This window comes from Anomalospiza imberbis, chromosome 2 (assembly GCF_031753505.1).
Source record: "Anomalospiza imberbis isolate Cuckoo-Finch-1a 21T00152 chromosome 2, ASM3175350v1, whole genome shotgun sequence".
NCBI lineage: Eukaryota > Metazoa > Chordata > Aves > Passeriformes > Viduidae > Anomalospiza > Anomalospiza imberbis.
In genome coordinates, this window is record NC_089682.1 from 26612414 (window position 1) to 26637110 (window position 24697).

The 24697-nt window shown below is 42.3% G+C and overlaps 2 protein-coding genes across 3 annotated transcripts in view; one reads left to right on the forward strand and one right to left on the reverse strand.

Moving 5' to 3' along the window:
* The window catches only part of TMEM255B (transmembrane protein 255B), a 66510-nt gene extending 48180 nt beyond the window's left edge, over positions 1 to 18330 (forward strand). For both annotated transcript variants that reach the window (XM_068180232.1, XM_068180233.1), the window contains 5 exons: positions 1447 to 1527; positions 5452 to 5537; positions 8267 to 8426; positions 14211 to 14354; positions 17676 to 18330. In XM_068180232.1, coding sequence (XP_068036333.1) covers positions 1447 to 1527; positions 5452 to 5537; positions 8267 to 8426; positions 14211 to 14354; positions 17676 to 17843 — 639 coding nt within the window. In that variant the 3' untranslated portion in view covers positions 17844 to 18330. The remainder of the gene's footprint in view (positions 1 to 1446; positions 1528 to 5451; positions 5538 to 8266; positions 8427 to 14210; positions 14355 to 17675) is intronic.
* Positions 18331 to 22198: 3868 nt separating this feature from the next.
* GAS6 (growth arrest specific 6) overlaps positions 22199 to 24697 on the reverse strand; it is a 39979-nt gene continuing 37480 nt past the window's right edge. Inside the window, exon 15 of the mRNA XM_068180234.1 lies at positions 22199 to 22777. Coding sequence (XP_068036335.1) covers positions 22626 to 22777 — 152 coding nt within the window. The 3' untranslated portion in view covers positions 22199 to 22625. The remainder of the gene's footprint in view (positions 22778 to 24697) is intronic.

Below are 24697 nucleotides of genomic sequence, written 5' to 3' on the forward strand. Positions count from 1 at the left end.
CCTCAGTCGTTCCTCACAGGGTTTGTGTTCCAAGCCCCTCCCCAGCCCTGTTGCCCTCCTCTGGACGCGCTCAAGCGTCTCAAGGTCCTTCCTAAACTGAGGGCCCAGAACTGGACACAGCACTCAAGGTGTGGCCTCACCAGTGCCGAGTACAGGGGAAGGATGACCTCCCTGGGCCTGCTGGCCACACTATTCCTGATACAGGCCAGGATGCCCTTGGCCTTCTTGGCCACCAGGGCACTGCTGGCTCATGTTCAGCCAGCTGTTGACCAGTACCCCCAGGTCCTTTTCCGCCTGGGCACTGTCCAGCCACACCGTCCCCAGCCTGTAGCACTACAGGGGGTTATTGTGGCCAAAATGCAGGACTCGTCACTTAGACTTATTAAACTTCATCCTATTGGATTCTGCCCATCCATCCAATCATTCCAGGTCTCTCTGCAGAGCCATCCTACCTTCCAACAGATCGACACACAATCCCAGCTCTTCATGCATTTGAAGGCACAGATCAGGACTAGATAAGTGATAGAAAGTTGAAAAAGTCTTTTTTTTTTTTTTTTTTTTTTTTTTTTTTTTTTTTTTTTGTTTTGCAAACATAAGTAATCCAACACTGCTTTGGGATAGACATTGGATCACAGAGGACTCAATTTGTCAAATCCTCCCAAAACAAATATGGTATAGTCCTGAAAATGACTGAGGTATGCACCCTCCAGGCTTCAAAGTGGCTATTTGCCAAGGTCAGAAGCACACATTTTCCATCTGGCCAAGGATATTTCATTGTGTTCTTCCTTTATATCAGTTTGTGGAAGCTGTTACAAGCAAAATATGAAATATAAGTAGTGAATGCATCTTTTGCAATAGCATAAATGGAAAATTAGGCAAAACCAAACAATGTAAATATGTAAATTGCTTTCTCTTTATGCCTTAATTTCTTAATTATTCTTTTTTTTTTTTTTTTTTTTACTTCTGGGGTTTGAAGTGTGTGTTATAAGTGGAATATTCAAACTATTATCTATTTTACTTTGTTCTCACCATAGACATTGTTGAAATTCTTGAAAAAGAAAGCCCCATATCTTGAAAACAACCTGCAAAATAAATCTTGGTTCTTTGGTAAGAAGCTGCAACAAAAAAAAGAATGACTGGACCATTCTCAGAGCAGTCCTATTTGACGTGGAGTGTGTTTAAATGATATCAAGTGGTTAAATGCCAGAAGTGATGTCTTTTAGAGAAAAACAGATGATACTCACATCTAGTGAGTGGAGTGAGGATGGAAAATGTAACCCTTAGGAGAGCCATTCCAGAAAGAAAGCCAACCCAGAGGTGTGAGCTTCTTACCCAAGTGACTGCATTGCTTCCACAGAGCTGTAAGCATCTACACGGGAACATGGACATAGTGCCTTCCACTTCCTCCAAACCAATCACTTTTTTTGGCTGTTTTTCTCTTTACAGGAACCCAGACCTCTGTATAACAAAAGATGCCAGTTCTATTCAAGTGGAATAGGATTCCTATATGATGCCTACCAGACTGAGGTAAAAAAACTCACCCCATCACTCCTATTCTGCTGTGCTGGGGACGAGTGAGGGAGATGTTTGAGAGTATGTCTGTGCATGTAGGTCATGGGTAGATAGAAATGCCACTGTTTTTCTCCCACAAGTGACTCCCTGTTTGTCCAAGATTCTGATGATTTAAAATCACTAGTCAGTGAGGTTTTGAGTCATCATCAGTGTTTGTATCCAGTACTTTACTCTGGGGTTGGAATGATTCCTAGTCCATCCATGCTGTAAAATAAAGGTCTGGAATGTGTTTGTCACATTGGCATCTTCCTCTAAGAAGGCTTTTGTAGACTGCAAGTGGAATAGAAAATATCTAAATTAATCTATTTGTATCATCCAGAAGACTTCAAATCTCTGTATTTATCCATCACAGGTCAAGAACATCAGTAGTCTGAATGCAGCATTTTTATTATCTCAATGACATTAACATGGTCAGGAAAGTGCCCATATCCAAATGGCTAGCTTCCTGAGAAGTCCAAATTTAGTTTCTTTTCCTATATTATTATTGTGGTAAATTGGTGGGAGTGAATAGAAAAGTGGAATGGAGAACAGCTAAACAGTGGTATAACTTTCAAGAAGCCAGTTCTTCATCACCATTCCTGCCATGGCTAGGAAAATGTGTATGGGGAATGTTACCACTAATATTTCTAGAAAACTTAGCAAAGTATACTACCAGGTTAAGCAGCTCCTTAAGTCTTGCTGCTAGGGCATCCTGCTGTCGATTCCAGGAAATGTATGGCAAAAATATTTCAGTGATCTTATGTAAAAGACCGACCCAGACAAACTTCTTAAGTGTGACAACACCCTTTCCTGTAAGATTTACTCCTTCCTCTTCTAAAGTGTGCATGCACATTCAGACTCAGACACGTCCTGAGGAATGCTTCTGATTGCTGTAGTGAGAATGTGGTCAGCATCCCACTGACCACAATTCCTTGCAGGTGATCCCAGCCTCGGGCTTCTGGCCAGATGGTTTTCCACAGCTCTGCTGATTCTGGGAATGTCTAAACTTGGGCCACCCAGAGCTCCTTCCTCTATTCTGGAAAAAAAACAAACCCTGTATCTTTTAGAAGGGTAGGTAGTTTCTAATAACATTATTGTCTGGTTGTTCACTGATTTAGAGTCAGTGTATGCTAATTCAGAGTTAAGAATTCATAGCATTTATACTCGGCTTTTGCTTTTCCAAAGGTTGCCAGGTGGTGAGCAGGGGGTATGCTCTGCATTTATACTCGGCTTTTGCTTTTCCAAAGGTTGCCAGGTGGTGAGCAGGGGGTATGCTCTGCATGCCAGGCAAACACCTAACTAGGAAAGCAGATTGTTTACTGACTGCAAGTTTCCTCTTGATTGACATCTCTCGCCTGTAAGTGATCTCTAGCTCATGTGGTCTGCCTGTTTCAGTTCCCTTTGCTCAAAGCAAAAAGAATTTGGTTCACTGGCAATTACCATGAGAGGAGAACATATCTTCAGTTGGTGCTGAGGAGATAATAAATCACAAATGTCCAGGACATGAAAAAGCTGTGTGTCTGGTCACTGGAATGACCAGACATGCAGAACATGCACAACACCCACAAACGGCCTGTTTCCACCACCCTTGCTCACACCACACGCTAATTTGTTTATTTTGGTTTATTCACTGTTCTCCTAAAAAGGAGTGTCTTGTTCTATGCATGTTTTAAAAATGCAGTGATAAAAATAGATAACTACAGTAACTTCCTTGGCCAATAATATGTGTCTTGTAGTGTAGAAGCTGCCAAAAACATGTTTAAGATCATGTTGATCTCCCTGTTTTGTACTTCTAGCCTTCTCCATTAAAACAGGCAGACTAGCTTTATAATTGCTTGGAGAGAGAAAAACTACTTTTATTTCCTATCAGAAGAGGCCCCCAAACCATGCATCAGAGCAAACCACTTTTTAGCAGCCCACTCCATTCTTATAAAGCCCTCCTATCCCAGTCATGCATGTGTAACAAAGGGTATTTTAACTCTGCGGGTCCGGGGCCATTTTCACTGCATACAGGAAGTCAAAACTAAAGTCTGAAGATCCACTGAATGCATAAGTATAGGGCATCCCACAAAATGGCTGAGGTAGCACACTGTGCTCCAGGATTGGTTTTCAGCCTGCTTTGAGAAGTAGCCATGTGGGATGGTTCAGTCACTGCCTTGATTAAGCTGATGCGCTCAGTGACAGTAAGTGCTCCTCTTCTGCAGTAAACTGCAGCTCAGGCTGACAGCTGCAGCTGAATGTGACTTCAGGCCAACAAAACCCTTAGATTACACTCCAGTAAGTTCAGACACAACAGAGCAATGGTGAAGAAACAAGGTTCTATCTCAGAGTGAGATTCCTTTTGACAAGTGGATGTGTCTGTATCAAACTGTGAGCTCCATTTCCAGACTGCAGCCTAGACTGAGACTGTCCTTTTGTAACCTACCATTTTGGGATAGAAGATCTGATTTGTGGGAGACACTAGCCACAGGTACAGCCTTGTCCTGAACAGCAAAGCAATCCCAAGGGATCACTTTAATCTCCTTCTAACATTAGTTTTGTCACCCATCTTCCACTGCTCGATCAAATCCTGCTAAGGACGTGGCAAGTTGCAGACCAGTTTCAAGATGAACTTGCTCTGTTGCTGAGTGTGTGTGTTTAAGGCTTTCCTTTTTGGTGGGAAAGCAGAGCACGTGAGGAGTACAGACTTATCAACAGTGACACTTTTCATACTAAAAGGATACACAGATCCAGGACTTAGGAAGTGAGAAACATCTAATTTAACATCTCTTGTGGACACTATTCTGTAGAGTGACACGTTTGTGGCTAAGCCAGAGCTTGTCACAAGCAGGCATGTATTCCTAAGCATGCTCCTTATACTTTTTCATTGTGAGGACTTTTCTATTCAATAATATATTTTAATTGCATTTTGTGAACAAAATAATTCTCAGTGGTTACAGAGATTTTTTTCCTTATCAAATAAAAGCTCTAGAAATAATGTGTTTTCTCACTGCTAGCTTTTAAAACCTGACAGCTCTCCAGGATTTCAAAGTCAATAAGCTAAAACTCTCAGGGAAAAAAAAGAGTGCTATATATAAAGCATTTCAACTGGTCTGTAGTGCCAAATAGAAGTGATTAATGCTTACCATACTTAAGGAGTCATTAAAATGATTTTTGTGTCTGGATGGAGAGTGGTTTACGTGTGCCTGCCTTTATTGTTCTAACATCTGTCTATCCCTGGAATTCCTCCTCACATAAAAAACCTTTTCAGTTTTATATTTGAGAGCCTGAAATAAATGGTACTTATTTGCTGGAGTGCTTGGATCTTTTCTGAATTATTCTGTTTGTGGGTTTGAAGATTATTCTTGCTGTTGTTCATAATTACTTCTTTCTTAGGAGGGTTTCACTGAAAGGGGAGAGTTCCCATTTATTGGAAGCTGTTCAAATAAATTGGCTCCCTTGCCATTTCCCCACTATAACAGACTGGTTCTTTTATCCACTTCAGTGTTTGCTGTGGTGTATCTCTTCAGACCTATGGCCAGTTTGTCACAGAGATCTGAGTCTCCTGGCTGCACACTCTGGGTCTCAGCAGAATAGCACCAGGCAGTGCAGCAAAGCTCTTGAAAACTCTGGCAGCCCTGGCTGCAGGCTGGTCCTGGGACCTCTGGGCTCCATATTGCAAATGCCCTCAGACTCAAGGGCTGTCGTTCTGGTTAAAACTCCTGTGAGCTCAGGGATGGCCTTCTGGCTTCCAGTCATGAATTTTGGAATCTCAGGATCTTTCTGTACAAGGTAATATAACTTGACAATGCTGTAGTAGCTGGGTTTTTTTTGGTTTTTTTTTTTGTGGTCAGTACAGTAGGATGATTCACACAACACTGAAACATTGAACATAAAAGTAAGTTTCTGCTTTTTTGGCAGGTTACATGTCATACCTTAAACAGCAAGTGCCAGCTGAAAGTGAAGAGTAACACATGCTATTGCTGTGATCTGTACAACTGTGAGAAGTAAGTACCTGTGTGCATTCTGAAATTCTCTGAGAAATTCTTGGTTAGTTGGCCTTACTTGTAAATGGCAGGGCCTGAAGAAGTAACACAGGGAGCTTGTATGCTGAGAAATCCAGTTCCTCTGCAACTGAAGTCCTGATGCCAGCACGAAGTAGGTCAGGAGTTGTTCATTAGTGTTGGTATTATTTAATTTTCTTTTTCTTTGAATATGTCCATAAGCATTTTGCTGTGTGATCAAAACTGATCACTCAGTTACATCCCTGTTCAGATATACTGTTGGTCTGTCAATGCATTTTTCCCATTAGATTTACTGAATCTTCTACTTGCCTCGCCCTTTGCACATCTCGCTGTCATAGAATCACAGAATGGTTTGGGTTGGAAGGGACCTTCAAGACCATCTGGTTCCAACTGTCCTGCCATGGTTTGGGATACCTTCCACTGGACCAGGCTGCTCAGAGCCTCATCCCATCTGGCCTTGAACACTTCCACTAATGGGGCATCCTCACCTTCTCTGGGCCATCTGTTCCAATGTCTCACCACCCTCACAATGAGGAATTTCTTCCTAGTATCTAAATCTTCCCTGTTTTTCTTCAAAACCATTCTCCCTTGTCTTATCTCTACCTGCCCTTGTAAATCATCTTACCATGCACTCTCATGCAACCTCTGCAGGCCTCTACAGTTCACCCACAGTCACTTTTCCTTCTTTCCCCCTATGTATTTCTCATCTTTCTTCCTTCCTATATCTATTTTATTTTGGTTTTGCCTCCTCTTCACAAGCTAGTAGCCCTGAATAACCTCAGTCCTCTGTAGGACTTGGCTAGTGTGATGCCAGACATAAACATTTTAGGTGTAGGGAAATAAGGTGGGAACAATCAAGCTTCTACACAAGGCTTCTGCATGAAAAAGTAGCTCTTGCCTAGATGATATCTCTGAGAAGTAAAATAACATTTGGGACTAGAAGGAAGTGATTTATGCAGATGGGAGAAACAAATTGAATTAAGGTCTATGAAATTAATTAAAATCCTATGTAGAGTCTTTTGCTTATGTAAGAAATGTTAAATCTGGACACGATGGAGGTGTACAAAACAAGTGGGAAAGGTAGAGAATGCTCAACTTTGGTACCTTTTATCATATTTGCAATGCAGTATGCATATAGCGAGAATGCTTCCTTCCATGTTACACAGCTAATGCCTGCATCTTAACACTGAACCAAACAGCCCAACTCAACACAGAAAAGAACAGGGCTTGTTAAAGGGGTGAAAGTATTCGGAGTTGTCAAAAACAGTGGCTGAAACTGTTGCTTAAAGTAACCACAAGGAGAGAGCAGGCATATTTCCCTTTCAGATGGAGATCCTCAGTGCCATTTTTCTGAGACATTGAGTTTGTTTAAAACACTTTGGACTGTTCACTGCTGTGACATTATTCAATGATATAATTAAATGTGTGTGTTCTGCTATTGTCAACATTCTACAGTGGACAGCAAGGTCTTATGGCACTGGCATGGACAAATCCAGGGTAAATAAGCAGTCACACTGCTCTGGAGACTTGGCAATTCCAGTTCACAGGATGGCTGGAGAGAAGTAGGAGGCACAGGCCCACCAAATGATTTGTTGTCAGCCATAGAATAGACTGATATGACGGCAGGATTGTAAATCCACTTTCCTCAGCCTCATGGCAGCTGAAGCTATAGCAGAAGATGGGCACATGCAGGGCCCAGGTGAGCTCAACAGTAGTGGTTCTTCAGTGCCATGACCTGAAGCCATTGATTGGATATTTCCAGAAGTTATTGTACGTAGCTTGGTTCTTCTCAGAAATGTTGTGAACTGCTCTGCAGAGCTTTCCCTAACCATACATGCACATGCTGCCCCATCCACTGGGGATGGGGGAGCAGAAGAGTGAACACAAACTGCTCACTTCTGGTGTCCACCATAATCTGATGGCAATTTGGCAATTTCCTAACAGTGGAAAAACAGGCTTGACATTTAAAAAAATCTTTCCAATTCAAATAGCTGCCCTAGGAGCTCATTAGTGGGCTCAAATTAGGGCAGGTACTGGAAAGAACTGCAGGAACCTGTGGTTTCAAATTTTGCAGTAGGATATTTCTGGCTTTTGGCAAGGCAGTGAGGTGTAACTTCACCACATGCCTGATTTACAATAACCAACGTGGTGTAGAAATATGAACAAAGATTTCTGGATAGTACAAACCCGTGTGTAAAGACAACTTTATACTGTACTGTGTTGCATTAATTTGGAACCACAGACACCATAAACAATGTAGCTAGCTGGCACTATTTCCCTTCCTGTAGCGGAATTAATGCTTAAGCAACTTGCCTTCCCCAATTTTTGAGATGCCAGCAGATTTCTAGGTGAGCTGGGAAAAAAAGCAAAGCTAAGCAAGCTTTATCTGGTAGCTAAATGGAAAGGGCAGCCTCCATATACCAAGATTATGTCTCTGTTTAGAGATACTGAACAAAAAGTAAAGAAGGGTCCATGCTGGTAACCGCCACCAATCAGCCAGACTAGGGTTGGATTACATTTGATACTGGCCTTAGCAGAGCCAGTTTTTCAGCAGGGCTTTCTCCAGTTCTTCTGAGCAGTTTTTGGTGGGAGCATGGGTGTAGTACTTTGCCAAAGAGGAAAGTAAGCAGGAAGGAGTCAGATCCTCTAATGCTCTGTATTGTGTGCAAAACCATTCTCACTGCAGTGGCATTGTCTGTGTTCTCTTTCAGCTCAGACCAGTCCTCCAGCTACTATGAGTTTCTCGGCGTGAGCAGCTGTCAGGATGTGCTCCACCTGTACAGACTGTTGTGGTCCTCCACAGTCCTCAACATCATCGGCTTGTTCCTGGGGATTATCACCGCAGCCATTCTTGGGGCATTTAAAGACATGGTAAGGCTCACAGTCTTTTGCCTTATGTAAGGGCTTTCTGCTTGTTGGCATTATCAGATTAGTTAAAACCAAGGAAGTATAAATGTACAAAGGAGACACTTTACATGTGTTTCCTGAGTGTTGTGGGAGTCTGGAACGTTACGAGGCACCACAGAAGGTACCAAGACTGTAACCCAGGTTCTTGTTAATAGCTCCCTTGGAGCAGATTAAAATGAAACAACACTGAATGTCACTGCTTTTAAATAAACAATGTAGGGTTTATTATAGAACAATTTGGTAGCAAAGGAAAGCAGCTATGAAGCAGTTTTGGTGGTTATTATCTATAGTAATACAACATGAAAGCATTACATTGTGAAAGTGCAACAACGTCACCCAGGGACACACACAAGGGGAAAGAAAGAAAGAGAGAAAGGACAGGAGTGTGAGGATCTCACCACCTACAAGAGACAAGACTTGGTTGCTGTGCAGTCTTGGTCAAAGCGGTGTTTGCTGACCACATCTGTCTGGTGGTGGAGGAAATCGTGAAGACGTGGTGGAGAGAAATCACCAGAACACAACATCTAGTGGGTCTATATTCACTCTGGTTCAGGTGGGAATGCTCAGACACCTCCCACTAGGCGGGGAACTTGACATAATAATGTGAATTATGGGATGCCTTGGGAATCCTTGACACCTTCTAAGACAACACAGCTGCCTATCCTAGCAGCAGTTGAGTCAGTTATGTCCTATCAGCAGAGATAAAGACACTGAGCCCACAGGCAAATGTCCTGAATTCCCTGGTAATTCCCCGGGAGGAGGAGGGGAGGTCCACAATCCAGTGGTTTGTGCAGGAGAGCACAAATTGGCATGACAATGGGAACAACCCATCTCCACGGGATCCAGCTTCTATCTCACTCACAGCCCATCATTCTGTGCCTTATCAGAACGGAGGTTTAGCCATTACACACCCAAAATTCACCTCCTCCAGCTTAGCTGAGCACCTTGGGGTCTCAACAAATGGGGGAATGTTTTGAATCATTGTCCCTTAACAGTTTAGCCTCTCTCATGGATTTATACCTTTAGGCAAAGCTGTGGCCAGCTGTTCACAGCTAAGTGGGTCAAGCCTGGTCAAATAAGTGAATGGAAGAAAAAAACCACAACAGTGTGAACAAATGCTGGCAATTCACTTAGTGGCATGTTTTTTCCCCTTCTAATTCATCACTGACTGTGTGGGCCAGCACGGAGTCTGAGGATGCTAGTTTGTAGCTAACATGTAAAAGTCAAGTCCTACGTGTGACTGCTCAGGCTTGTGTAGTTCTTCTCCCTAAGAATGGGGATGCATTCTGAAGTACCAGTTTAATTTTTATTTAAACAGTTGTGTGCTCAGGACTTCAGCATCCTCTTTTGTTTCACTAAGGAATGCCACTTTCTAACTACTCCCTGTGCCACACCACCTGCTGTGCTGATGTGCACCACAGCATTCAGAAGACACTGTGTGGTGAGAGGGATTCTCCAGTAATGTCCCTCATTTGCCTGGATTTACTGACACGTTAAAGGGTGAAGTTGCTGTTCCTGGGATTATCACTGTTAGTGGCCCTGTTTGCTAAAGCAATGCCTAAAGACCAAGCAAGAGAGTCTTGATTTACTAGGCTCTCAGGAGAGTAGTAGAACTAAATGGACAGAGGCATGGAGATGGAGGTAAAATGCAGGAACCAAAGGGAGGTGTGATAGCAGCACGGGTCATCTTAGATCCATGATGTGTCTGGTCACTGTTGCAGAGGAGAAAACTGAATAGAAAGATGGGTAGAATGAAAAAAAGAGAGAGACAGAGCAGGGAAGAGAAGGCAAGAGAGATAGCTGAGATGTACATCAGGACAGGAGGGGGAGCAGACTGGCAGGAAGGGGCTGCTCAGAACTGGCACCCAGTCAGAGCCGAAGACCCAGTCAGACTCGAGGCCATCAGGCCTGACTGCTCTGACCACCCAGCATTCCTTAGGAAGCGGGCCCAGGCTTTCTACTACGTGTATTGTGTGCTTAAAACCATGTTTAAAATAGAGCAGGGCCATATGAATTGTTTGAAATTCACCTTTGTTAAGAGTTGCAACATTTCCTGGAAATATTCCTCTGTCCAGCTTAAGCCAAACAAGCGCCCTGAGCTATGGCGTGTAAGAAATGTGCAGCCGAGCTCTCCTTTATGCAGGGGACTCCTGCAAGGAATTGATAACAGATTGCAGCCAGCCACTGAAGAGTTGCAGCTGCCCAAAGGGAATAGAAGCAGTTTTTTTTGCTGAGAGCAGCAAGAGCAGAGAGCCAGCCCGAGCCCACCTAACCTATCTTGCTCAAACCTAAGCTTACATGAGATTTGGGCTGACGTTTCGATACAGCTCTGTGCTTTGCAGGGCCACCACTGCACTGCTCGTGAGGAGCATCAAGCCAAGGAGATGTTCCTGGGAGAACTGCAGTCTTCACGATCTGGCACATTCCCTTGCTGGGAGGCAGAGCCTGGGTCTTGGTCTGTGTCCTCTGACTGGGTGGCATAAAACCATGGAGGGAAATCACAGCAGCAGTGGATGTGCATCTTGACCCCAAGCATAGCTGGAGTGAGTCTGTCAGGGCTCCAACTAAAAAACTCATCTGAATAAGCTGTTCAATGTCTCCACCGAGTGTGAGCAGGAAAAGGATGTCATAGTTCAAGGGAAAGATGAGTTTGTGTCAGTCACCTCAGCTGTGCTTGTGAAAGTCTTACTAAAGCAGCAATCCAAAATGCAATGACCACTCCTTGCTCCTGCCTGTGCTTTCTCAGGGTTCTTTTGAGTTAGTACCAGAAATAATTTGCTAATCTGCTGCTCCCTTTCCTCACAAAAGGAGCAACTCTTGGGGGAAGACAGGGGCCAAGAAAACATCAAGTAGAAGAGGAAAAGAAAGGGGCATGGGACTGAAATAAAAAGAGGAAAAAAAAACCCTTTAAAATATGTGAGAGACCTATTTACTTTGCTTTAAGATATCACCTTCTCACATAAATGCTCACTGGCATTTTGCAGGGAGAACTGCAAAGCCCCCTGAAATGCCTCACAGCACTGCTTTGGGATTGACTTCCAGAAAACACAAGGCCAGGCTGACTAGTCAAACAAAAAACATTGTTTATCTCTGGGGAATGCTGGCAGCCAAACCATGTTACAAAGGGGAGAGTTTGCAAAACAGTGCCCTTTCCTTTAAAGCCATCATATTTCCTGGACAGAAAAAAAAGTGTTGTTTTGGTTATTTCAGCTTTTCTTTCTTGTGACAAATTCCCTGCAGAACCTGGCACACTCCCCTAATCTCCTTTTAAGATCTACAATATGCTTGGATATAGGACATGGAGGTAGTTACCTTAAAGTCATCTCTAACAAAAAAGCAGATCAAGAAATTATATCAATAGATGTAGCCAAAGTACCCCAAATGATAACACACTGTGACTATTTCTTACAGAAGCTGCAAGTAGAGAATTACATGGAAAATTTCACTTGCTGATGATGAGTTAATCTAGAAACTCCCTTCCCTGTCCCAGTGTTCATTTGATGACTTCTGGATGTTTTTCTGACACACCTTGCCAAGGAATCTGCCTGCCCTGAGTTTAGGGCTGCATTTATCTACTGATAGTCCTGAGGGGAGGATGGGGAGGCTGGGAAGGGGATGCCTTTTTAAAATTTGTTTTAATTAGTCTCCTTCTTGCAGTCCTTAAATGAATCCGAACAGATTAAATAGCATTGCTTTATCCCCTCTCCTCTTCCCTCACCCTGCTCTAAAAAGGAAAGCTAAAACGAACCCCTAATTACTGAGCTACTTGCCATGGGTTTATGTCTTAGCACTCATCCAACTACAGGTGCAGTCCGATGTGAAAAGAAGCTGGAGGTCAGGCATAAATGCTCTGGCAGGTCTGTGTGAGACCAGTGAGCTGGCACTGTTAGCACTCCCTGGCTAGTTTATAGCTCCTTATCTCTTTGACTTGGGTGTTGGTGCAGTTTAGAATGTCTCAACCTACCCGTGTATTTTAGGTGAGTAATTTAACACAGAGTGATTACTGGAATACTTGATAAAAGCATCCAACGAGCTCCAGTAACCACAAATTGTTGCTAGCCCTGGGCTGAGACCAGATAGCACAATAATAAGGTGCTTTGAATTAGTAGATGTGGCATGGATGACCCCCCAAATTTGTCTTCTAGACTGTTGAGATGGTCATCCTTAGCAATTAGAGAACATTGCTCTGTGGGTGGATGGAATATGAGAGGACTGAGAGGTTCCCAAGAGAAGAAGTCAAAGGGGGTCAAACAGTAGCACCCAAAGAGACCCACACCAGAAAGTTGGTGACAGATGCAGAACAGGCATCTATATTTGACATCTGTGGGTAAAGTTTCTTGACTCACGTCAGAGGGATCTGATTTTATCCCTCCTCTGAGGGAGGAAGGGCACACTCTGGGGCTGTGCACTGGCCCCAAATCTTTGGGTCTGAAGCAAGCAGGTTACCTGCTCCTCCCTACGCCTGAGGCAGTGTCTTTTCCCCACTGTATCCACCCAGCAGGGCAGGTAGAAAGGTGGGTACCTTGCAGATGAGAGTGTTTTTGAGGAGGGTGCCTTGAAGATGAGAGACTTTTCTTCTCCTGTGAAATAAGCTCTCTGCCTTTGATCCCAGCCTTTCTCCATGCCAGCTCCTGAACTGCCAGATTTCCCCAGGAAACTGAGGCCTAGATTTTTCAGTAACCTTATGTGGTACATCAGTGGCCTAGATGATGCTTTCCATGTGCACACAATTAATATATCTCTTTCTCAGTCACAGAGAGATCTCACACTGTCTCCAGAGGGTGCAGTGGTTTGTATCTCCCACTGATAAATTTGAAAGGAAGTGAAAAAAAAAAATAAAACCTGGCTGCTGCTTAAAACATTTGTCTGGCAACTACCATATTTTATTATTTCAGTGAAAAGAAAATTCCATGCTCTCATGTGGAGGAATCTGCTAACAAAAACAAAGGAAATAAAAGAAACCACTGGATTTATCTCATGAAAATATTTCACAAAGCTGTTGCTCTGCTGTCCTTCACAAATTGTTATATAGCACAGGATTTTAGGGTTTAACACAAACTCTTACATTCAGCTTTTAGTCTTTCTTCCTGACCAAGATTTTTTAGCTGGTTTAATGTGAGCTATTACTTCATGCAAAGTTCATTTTACATTGTAATTAAAAGACATGCCAATAAAGCCATGAGAGAAGGATTTTCTACAGTAGGAATGAGGTAAGCACATTGAGAGTGATGCTGGAGAGCCAGCAGCAAACTCCATTTCCCAAGTGAGAGTGAGCTGTGAAAGAGAAGCAACTGGTCTGGAAAGGGAGATCTAGGTAAATCTGTGTAGGAAAGCAGAGAAAAAAGACTTGACGGCATCAGATAGTTCTGTTGGAAGGAGTCTGCAGCAAATGGTGAAGGACTTGGTGTTTGGTGCTGGATGAATAAGAAGAGGCAGCCAAAGCTGTATGCTGTGCACTTTCAGGGTGTCTCGGATCTGGAGTCCGGCCAGTGCTTCTGTAACTGTCGCTAGGGAAGCACCAGCAGCCTTTTTCCAAGGGAAGAAGATTAAAATAGCTGTGTATTTTTACTCAGAAAATTCATTCCGGATACACCCTCCTCTCATTCTGTCTGCTGTTTTTTTGTACTACTGGTATTGTGTTGGAAAATAGAAAGTTGTTAAATTGTCTTGTTGCTTGTGTTAGAAGCAGCTCCTGCTCCAGACCCCTCTACATTGTTCTGATAAATTGTTGTCTTGTGTGCTCAACAGGTACCTCTGTCCCAAATCGCCTTCAGTGCTGCACCTCCTCCTCAGATCCTGTACAATCCTGCCCAGCAGATCCTGACCTACGCTGGGTTCTGTCCTTCCGCAGCCACAATTTCTACTTATCCGTCCTACCCGTTGCCTCTTCAGGTACAGTGCAAACACACACCCTTCTCACACCATCAGAAAACCATTAGCTGCTACTCAGTACAAACTCAGCAGAGGTAGGTCTTAGCTGGATCCCAGCTCCCAGGTTTGTCTGTGGGATGACTTAGTCTGTGCCTAGTCTTCTGGCCTGTTCTCAGACCTCAGGATTTCTCTGGTTGTCCTTTGAACTCTTAACTGCTGATGAGGTAAGCGTAGCCAAGAGTAGAGAGAGTAGAGAAACACATGAAATTAAGCTGAAAAGATTCCTGTAAGCAGTCATGAGGATCCATTGTGTGAGAAATGACTGCATACTTTAAAAATTTTAAAAGGTTTATTAAACCTTAACAAAAATACAACAAAAGGACTAAATAAGGAAAAATTGCAGCACTGAGAACTGCCCTCGTGGCTGCCTACCACATAGCCAATTCATCTTCAAAATGGTGCTCGGACTTTTATACTCCTAGGGGTTGCATCAGCCAACCCTGCCCCTCCCAAAGTCTGTCAGTCAGCTCTCCTTTGCTGTTAATCGGTGGAGATTGCTTTCTTGTAACTTGATTGGAGGTCAGGTGTTGCCATGCCGCACCCCTTAAGCAATAAGCTTTTCCATTCCCAACTGCCCCATGGAAGGGGCACATGTGCACATCTTCTTTCTACCTGTCCTAGATAACACAGGCTGTCTGATGGCAACAGTACAGAGCTGGGGGAAAGGGAACTATGGGGAGAACGGAGGACATCTAAACTACAATAACATAACTATATATCAATAAAGCTTCTCTTAATATTCACACAATATTCATACCCTGATTGTGAGAGCCAATCATCTCATTATCCATTTATAACGATTGTGACTGTTCAGTCCTGTGTCCACTGAGAAACAGAAATGCATTGCATTTACCCCAAATTCTTATCTGCACTCCAAAATAAACACTGCTATTTCCCAAGATTTCTACTTTTTTCAAATAAGCGCGTTCATTTATCTTCCTTCCCCTTCATAACATTCAGAGGCAGATACTGCCAGCTGTACCCAAGTCAGGAGAGTTTAGTAAGAAACACTGGGATCCACTGGGATGGTTACTAAGAAACAATGGGGAAACTTAACTCTATTCCTGGGAAAAAAAAGTTAAAGCAAGTCACCTCCCCGTATGTATGAACTCATTATGTTGCAGTTTGGAGAGAAGTAATTTCTGCATCAGTATATGAATTTTTTAAAATCACAATAAACTTGGTACAAATTGTGAATGATAGAAGCAGGAATGATTAGGAACAGCCAGAAGCTTAACTGTCATCTGCTTCCATTGCTTGAGAGCTGAATCCATGGGCTGGAGGTCTGAGGTCTTCATGTTCCATCTAAGTGCTTCAAGCTGCTGGATTCAGACCTTCACAAGCCCTGCTCAGATGGTTGTAGTCCTTAATCCCAGTCTGGGTCTGGGATTCATCTGACTGAACACAGGGGCTGTTGGCATGTAGGGATGTAGTACTGCCTGATAATGAGGTCAAGTAGCCACCTGTCCCCTGCTGCTACTCTGAGAGTGTCCATGTTCAGGTCCCATTGTCCCCAGGTCACATCTGTATGGACATCTGGGATATCCCATGGCATGCCAAAAGGGCTGCACACTTAGATGTGGGAAACTGAATTAAGTTTTAGCTGTCCACAGAGTAGAAGACCCTGACTGAGCTGGTCTACCCTTTAGAGACACCAGTGAATTATCTCAGGTTAAAGATACATGACATTCATTCCTGGTCCTGAATCCAGTATCTCACTGAATAAATGCTTGCCAGAGAGGCAAAGTCTATAAAAGAAATCAGCCATATGGCAAAAAGAAATGGTGATATCAGGAATGCATTTGAAAGGATGTAACCAGCATTTCTTTTGTTTTCTGTGACATGTGCAACAAAATAATACATCCCTTACTGGTACAGTTCAGCCACAACTAGTCTCAGTAACAGGCCAGCCAGCTGGGCAGGTAATGGTCCTTATTAGCTGGGCAGGGACTGGTGGTGATGGCAGCAGTTATGGGTTTTGCCAGTTATTCCTGCTAGAGAACTCACTGCAGAAACAATTCCAGGCAAACATGGAAGCAGTGGCTGCAGATTGAGAGGGGAGGTATGCAACAACTCTGAAATAAATAAAACCCAAAGCCAACTCAAAACCACAACACCTACGTTTGGAGGTAATGTACCTAGCAGGTCTGTCAGTGCAGCTGCACTGCCTCAGAGAGTTAAAGGGCATAAACAAACCTTCCTGTTGGGATGTTCCCATTCTCACTCACTAAGTCACTGTGTGGTACAAATGCAGGACAACATTCTACTTGCCAGGAGGGTTTGACCCAGGGCAGCAGCCCCTGCTCACATGGAGCCCCATGGAGGAAGCAAACACCTTGGCATGGGGTCTGCCAGCCCTGGACAGCTCTGACATGCTATTGTCCAAGGGCCAGCCCTGGCCCTGGCCTTCTAGATTGTGGCTATTCATTTTTGTAGCATCAGGGAACATCACTTGCCCAGATTTTTAATTTCCCTTGAAAAAGATCCATGATTACTTTATCTTGTTTTTAAATTCCAGGCACTTTAAGTTCACTTTAAAGTCTGAACGTGAGGGGAGTTGAGCCAAAGTCTTCAGCTGAAGCCCATAGACTGGCACATGCTAGCACATGAGAGGAGAAAATCCTCACCCTCTTGAAACCAGTGACAAAACTTTGTTTAAAGCAGCAGGAGGATTTTATCCTGAATATTATTCCCTACATGCATTCTTTTGTTTTAATGAACCCTGCTTGTTCCTGAAGCAGGGTTCATTAAGCTCAGGGTTCCCAAGCTCTGTTTATTTATTGTGCCTTTTTCAGGCAAAGCCCCATCATACCTGCCTGCCAAAGAGGGAGACATGTGCCTACCTAAAAAATGTTCTCATAAGAGAAATCTGCAATTGGCAAATATTTATGCAGGTATTATAACTGAGATTAATTACATCTGAGGTAATTTAAAATTCACAGTGAGGCCAGGAAAGGAGCAGCTACATGTAATCTAATCAGTCAGTCAGGTGTTGTGCCTCACCCAAGAAGCCAAGTATCTTTTCCTGCAGAAATTCCTGTTCTGCTGTATTGCCTAGCTGTCTGCACAATGTCTATTAAAAACGACTTGGGTTACAGATGGAATCTCTTGTTTCACTAGACACCATCATTGCTATACTTAAGCAGGTGCTTTAGAACTAAAGTTAATGTGCTGCAATGCATGAGAAATTTAATCGTTTATGTAACACATGGCAAACAACACAAAGCTGCAATGGGGTTGTAATCCTTTACTGAAGAAGTTATTTTTCTTTGTCTGATACAGCCTTCCAGCAATTTTCCAGGAACATCATCTACTGACATTTCTTTATCAGAAGAAACTCAGCCTCCATCTCAGTCCAGCTCCAACTATGGTCTTCCCCCAAATGCTCCAGCCCTCTATACACCAACTTACTGCTTGCCTGGAGAAAAGCCTCCACCATATGCACCATAGAACAATGAATTTATTTTAGTAGCTGGTAGGCTTTTATTTTGTTCTAAAGAAACCTCTGGAAATTGTGCTGTGCAGGCACTAGACTTCCAAAGGAGCCCAGCACAGAATGTGTTACTGCCACTCCGCTTTTACCCACATCTCCCTGTGAGCAGGGCAGAGCCCTGGAGCTGTAAGGGCAGGTGCGTCACCACTCAGTGTGCCTGCAGTCAGATGTAGCAGAACTTTCTGGCTATGGCAAGCATGAGATGTTTCCCTCTCAGTCCACTGCAGAATAGATTTTCTTCAAGAGGAAAAATGAAGAAAACACTCCAGATATGTGTTCTGCTTTCATGAACCAATATTGAGGAGTTTTAGCCTGTGTTGTCTGAGTGGGTAGCCAGGAGCTCCCAGAGTCAACAATTTTGGGTAGCAAGAGTTTGTTTGCTTGTAGTATTTAATAACTCTTCTGGTGAAAGTGTTGTACCAATAAAGTGTGGCAATTATTTTACAATAAAGTTCACTGTGTATATTTATACTATACCTAAGGCTGTGTGTATTTGGAAGGAAAGGAAAACAAAAGAAGAGGAAGAAGTACCCTACCAAATAGTTTCCCTTTTCAGGTTTCAGGTAGAAAGGGACTGTTGGGACTGTTTTAGCTGAACTTTGCACCAGTCTAGTCTGAACAGTAAAATGTCATGTTAATGCACTAAAAATACCATTTCCAGATGTGTGTTTTAGGCAACACTTTAGTGTTCAAATTAATTCCTTTCTAGTCAAAAGGCCACAACAACCAAAACCATTTTAGGTTAGATGCCTCTTATTTATTTTTAAGCTAATCCAAGACCTAAGGCAGGTGTTTCACAATGACTGAAACAGAGTGAATAAAGGGGCCTAATTTTTTTTTTTAAATTTATTTATTTTCTCTGAAGGCTAAGCAACAATACCTGCCACTGACAGGAAAAAAGCCATGTCCCTGTTGTCTGCACCCTGCCTCCTCACGGTGCACCACCATGGGATTCCTTTTGGCACACACCTGCCATATTTTGGGACAGGGGTACTTACAACCAGCATGAAACCCATCTAAAATGCATCCCTTCACTGCATTTTGCTCCTGCAGGAAGGGTGTTGGTGCTGCTTGCTCCATAGATCTTACAATCTAGACAGCCTTAAAGCTCTAGAAATTTCCTGAAATGCCAAAGAGTAAATCAGGGAATGAAAGGTATTTCTCATTAACATTTTAAGCTGCTGCTCTGTATTACAAAGATATTGAAAAAAACTAAGTAAAACCAGCTTACATGACAGTTTCCTTTGAAAGGAAGTGACATCATCAGACCTGCTTAAAATGGAAAAAAAGAATGATCATCCTTTTGCATAATACTTTGCAATTTCCAATGAATATCTGTTAATTCATGTGTTTTACCTCTATGTATAAAAGGCAGATTCAGTACTGATACACATAAGAAGAGAGATTAATTTATATGGACCATAAAAGCCACCCTTTTTTCAATTAAGGTTTTTCTGAGATGCAAGGTTTTAGGCCAGTGATCAGTGATGAGGTGCCTTATGTGTATTGTTGACAAGGCTGAGAAAAACAGAAGTCAGAGAAGAGACCATTTGGGGTTTTTTAAACATTAATTTAATGCATCCAAAATGCTTAGTTCTTCTGCAAATACATGCTGTGAAAAGCACAGTCACTCTGATTATGAAATAAGTGAAGCTATACATTTAGTTCTTTTTACTTGCTATGAATACTACTGGGGGAGCCATCTGGGTTTATTTTGAGGACTCAAAATAAGCAGACTTGATCCTTTGGGTTGAACACCTAAACTACCTGAACAAGGATGAAATCAATATTTCTCTTGAGTTGAAGCAAGTGACTGAGAAGGAATGAAGGAATGCTTATTGCAGCTACCTCTTCCTCCAAATCTTTTTCCAGTGTGGTACAGGGGTAGGGTATTAAAAAAGTTCACCTTTACACCCTGCCCCCCACATCCCCCCCCCACCTGCCTGCCTCTTCTGTCATTTTCCAGACTGAGAAACTCTGAGTTTCTCTTCTAATCCACCTTTTGAGTCAGGGTGCTTTATGGTCTGTGCAAAATATCTTCACATATATGCACATATATGCAAAGTTCAGGAGCAATTTCTTCACTGAATTAGAAAATTAAATGCTCTTGTAGACATGACATTTAGTATGGAACTGCAGAGTACCATAATGTACCACAGGATTCACATTTCCAGGACCCAAAATAATTCTTGCCTCATAAGTAGTGTCACTTACATTAACCCAAAGGTTAGACATGTTTGTGATTCATTTATGCCACATGGTAGTTTTTTGGGTACTACCACAGAGACTTTATCAAAATACCAGACATGAAACTATTTTGCTAGATTGTTTCATTTGAAAAGAACAAAATAAAGCAGGTCTTGTTTAATCTTCTTGGTTTAAAAATAGGTATCTTCTGAGTCTGTATTTTTTTTTTCCAGTGGAGTCACTCCAAGTTTAAAAGATGGGAGATTTTTGTGGTAACCTCAGCTGGCAGTCCAGCCCTAGGCTCACTCATTCTCCCTTGCTGGGACTGGGGAGAGAATCAGAGGAGTAAAAGTGAGAAGACTTATGGGCTGAGATAGAGACAGTTTAATAGGTAAAGCAAAAGCCACACTCACCAGCAAAGCAGAACAAGGAATTCATGCACCACTTCCCGTGAGCAGGCAGGTGTTCAGACATCTCCAGGAAACCTGGGCAACGTCACGTGGAACAGCGACTTGGGAAGACAAAGACCATCACTCTACGTGTCCCTCCCTTTCCCCTTTTGTCCTCCAGCTTTAAGTGCTGACCGTGAAGCCATATGGTGTGGGATATCCCTCTGGTCACTTGGGATCAGCTGTTTGGCTCTGTCCCCTCCCAATTCCTTGTGCACCCCCAGCCCCCTCACTGGTGGGGTGAGAAACAGAAAAGGTCTTGACACTGTGCAAGCCCTGCTCAGCAATGGCTAAAACATCCTGGAGTTATCAACATTGTTTCCAGCACAAACTACAGCCCTATACTGGATCACAAATTGATCCAGAGTCATCAGTAGTAGCATAAAGTACTTTCAGGAACAAGGTGGTTTCCCTTGCTCAACTAAAAAAAAAGCAAAAATATAGAACTCTTGGGTTTTCCTCTCCATGTATCCTGCCAGTAAGTTATTACTGTCTAGTGGGAAATTTCCTTTCAAACTTCTGTCTGCTCAGACCTGACAGTAGGTCCTTCTCAAAGTATAAATGAGTAGGTTGGTTGAAAGTGATAAAGTTCTGTTCTTTTCTGCCCTACCGCTTTGCTGCTGATTGATTCACTCATGATAAGATGCTATGATGCCTTGTCTAATGGCTATCAGAGTACCTTCCTCTTCTCTGCTAAATAAAACAGAGATCCTTGCCAGAAAATAGACTTGGAATAGTCTTCCCCTTCTTTACTCTTTTCCTCTGGGAGTGTTTATCTTCACAGTTTGGTCACAGATGTTGCCACACATGAGGATTATTAGACTAATGCGTCATCTCCTTATCTGCTTAGGGAAAACATAACATGACTGACCAAGAATAATTTATAAAAGACCTTGTAGAATTAGACCTTTTTCATGCTAATCCTCTGAAGGATCATGTAACCTTACCCACTCTGTATTTGGATTTTGCACCGCAGCATATACCAATATTACTCAGTTTATTAATTTGATACAAGACAAAGACCAAATAAAACAACATTTAAGTGACTCAAGACAAAGAAGGATAGCTAAAAAGTTGAGCACACTTTATGGCTCTAAAACTTAGCCTGCATAAACCCCTACAGATATTCTCACCTTATGCAGTTCAGCCTGGCTAACTCTCACAGCTCAAGCCTCTCTGCTCCCACTAGGCTCACAGTGAATGAGCCAACATAAAAATGCAGCAGCAAAAATATGTCATCACCAGATAATACTCCCCAATTCTCAACACCTCATCATTTACTCCAGCAGCTATTGACACAAGAACTGTACGGCTTTCAACTTATCAAGTCTTTATTTTTAAATATTTCCTGCTGACCCAACTTCATTTTCCATTTTCTGTTGACCAAGAGTTTTTCTAAAGGTCACAACTGAGTCTTTTTTCTGTGGTACACAGAAAGAGAAAAAGAGAAACTCTAGCAGTAAGAATAGCAGCCCCCATTTGCTCTGCAGCTAAGATGTGAAATACTGATGAAAGCATATAAACCCCCAACCCTCAACCTCCAAAAACAAAACAAAAAAAAAAAGCAGCCCTTCCCCCTCTCCCCCACCCTCTTCTGTGTAACCTCCACATCAGGCACAGTCTGAGTCACTGTCTCCAAATACCAGAATACAGAATAACCTCAGTACAGATAAATTAAAAATTGTATGTAAATATTTTATTCTCTCATATTTTGCAAATCAGAAGCAGTGTTTGGTAATAAAAAATAATACAGAATTATTATTTTTCTTCCAGTCCACACTCATATATTACCAGGTTTCCCACATTACAGATGAAACTGTTTCTTACAGTCTAAAGATAGTATTCAATTTCAGTACATTCTGTACTTTTTATGTATTTAATATTAGTCTTCTGAACTATTTACAAATATATTACAACCTTTAAACCTCAAAGCAAAGAGTATTTCAATAATCAATCTGACATAAGGATCAGTAGCTTCTACATAACTTCAGTGTTTAAGAGAAACTATACACGCAGTGTGGTAGATCTGAATAATTTATATCTTTTAAAAAAAGAAAAGCACTGAAAGTTTCTGAGTATCAAACTTTCGCATTGCAGTGGTACCTACTGATCCTCCTGGACTGGAGGACAGGAATGTGAGGTGATGTCACTGTGCTTGTAGAGAGCCTCATCCAAATCCAGTGCCATGTTGCCCAGTTTGAGGGTCATGCAGCCGTGGTAGGACGCGGTGACCGGAGTGGAAGTGACAGGAACGTCTGTTGGAAAGGGGAGATAAATATTTCTGACAGCTGCCTTTAAATAAATACCTGCCCTGCCTAGGCTCAGATGGCTATTGCTTCAATGAATTCAAGCTCACCTCCTTCCATGTGGGCGTTTCTACCTCTCCCTGCCCCCTTGCCAGAAGGCAAGAGCACAATCCCAGTCATGAGGAAAACACCATCTGTTCTGGTGCACAAAAGCCCTTCTCCCAGGCTGAACCCTTCCTCAGCTGCTCTGTGTCTCTGCAAGGCCTCCAGACTGGATGAAACCATGGAACCTTGTGCTGCACAGCGGCAAGGTTTCACTGCAGTGGCACAATGTGACACAGCCCCGTGGTTCCCCCCCTCCATCTCCAAACCCTCTGCTTTGTTATTGGTGGAGATGTTAGACCTTCCTCTAATGCCCCTTCTCTTCAAAATAGCTTCCAAAATATTATAGGAAGAACTTTATGACAGAAAAGGACTTCCTGTATGCTACCACTTGCTGGACTCATCTTTACCATGATTTTGCTGTGTATGAGCACAGGAAGGTTGCTGGCCTTCATCAGCAAGGTGCTGGAATGCATCAGTTGACTTGTTCAGACTAATGAGACTAATTTTTACTGTGGAGACCCACTGGTGATGTTCTTTTAATCAGTTTACCAGAGGCAGAAAACAGATGGCGAGGAAGAAAACACTAAGTACAATCCAAGAGACTAGAGGAAGTTAGTCAATCTTACTACTAACTTCTGTAATACACACTGACCATAAACAAACAAAAACCCAACACAGAAACATAACAACAAGAAAATCTACATGAGCTCTGTCCTCTACCATTCCCCAAAGGTCTTTATTTTATTTACAGCCCGAAGCTGACCCAATCAAACTGGTTGTGCAATGGAAAATAATGAACGTCTCAAAGAATATTTAACTTCACAGTGATTCAGGTAGCTAAATAAATCACTTATCTTTACATCGAAGCAAGGACAACTTGAACAATAGTTTGTCCTGTTGACCCAAGATTATATGAAATTTAAAGTGTTCTGCCTGGAGATATGCCGGGCTGATGTGATCAGACATGGCTCAGACAGAATCTAGGACTGAGCGGAAGTGAGAACATTTGTGGGAGATCTATAAGCCACAAAGAAATACTATAAATCTCTTCAGCTTCCTGTGGGAGAGCTACCATTGCTCGGTAGTTGCTTTATTTAGTGATGTTATCTATTTCTCATTCCTCCCCATTTAGCAAAGTTTATCTGCAAAGTCTGCTAAAGGAATGCAGCATCTCTGTTGTAATACCTTACATGAATGTAAACCAAATTTTGAGTCAGAAGGAGTTGAAGTTGTGACTTAACAACTTGAAGACTCATCTAAGGAGTCAAGCACATTGCTGTTACATGTGCCACAGGGCTGACTTAAAGACAGTGTGGGCTTTCAGATGGATTTATAAGAGATTAAAAATAAATTAATTTTTTTCATAGTGTTGTAGTTGTAAATTATGTGAAATATTTCATTTTCTGTTATGACTAGAAATGGATCTGTCCAAAATGTGGTCATGTAAAGATTTGGAAGCCTAGTTAAAGGTTCCTTCACCTGGTGGAATGCATATTTTCTGAAAAAATCACATATGTGTTACATAAATGACATAATTTAGGATTTACCAGAACTGAAAAGCCTATAGAAAATGTAATTAATATCTACATGTTCCCTCTTATCTATTGAAACTCTAAGTAGTATTTCTTCCACATCTGCAACATTAGCTGTGCTTAGGATCAGACTTAATACATATTTAGATCCAGAAGTCTTTCTTTATTTGTGGCAAATGGAATAAAGACATGAAGTTTGACCACTATACTGTTTTTCCACAGGGTATGGAAGCATGGAAAAACTAAAAACTACGTAATGTTTTCAAAATCCGAAAGAGCCAAACTCGCTTAG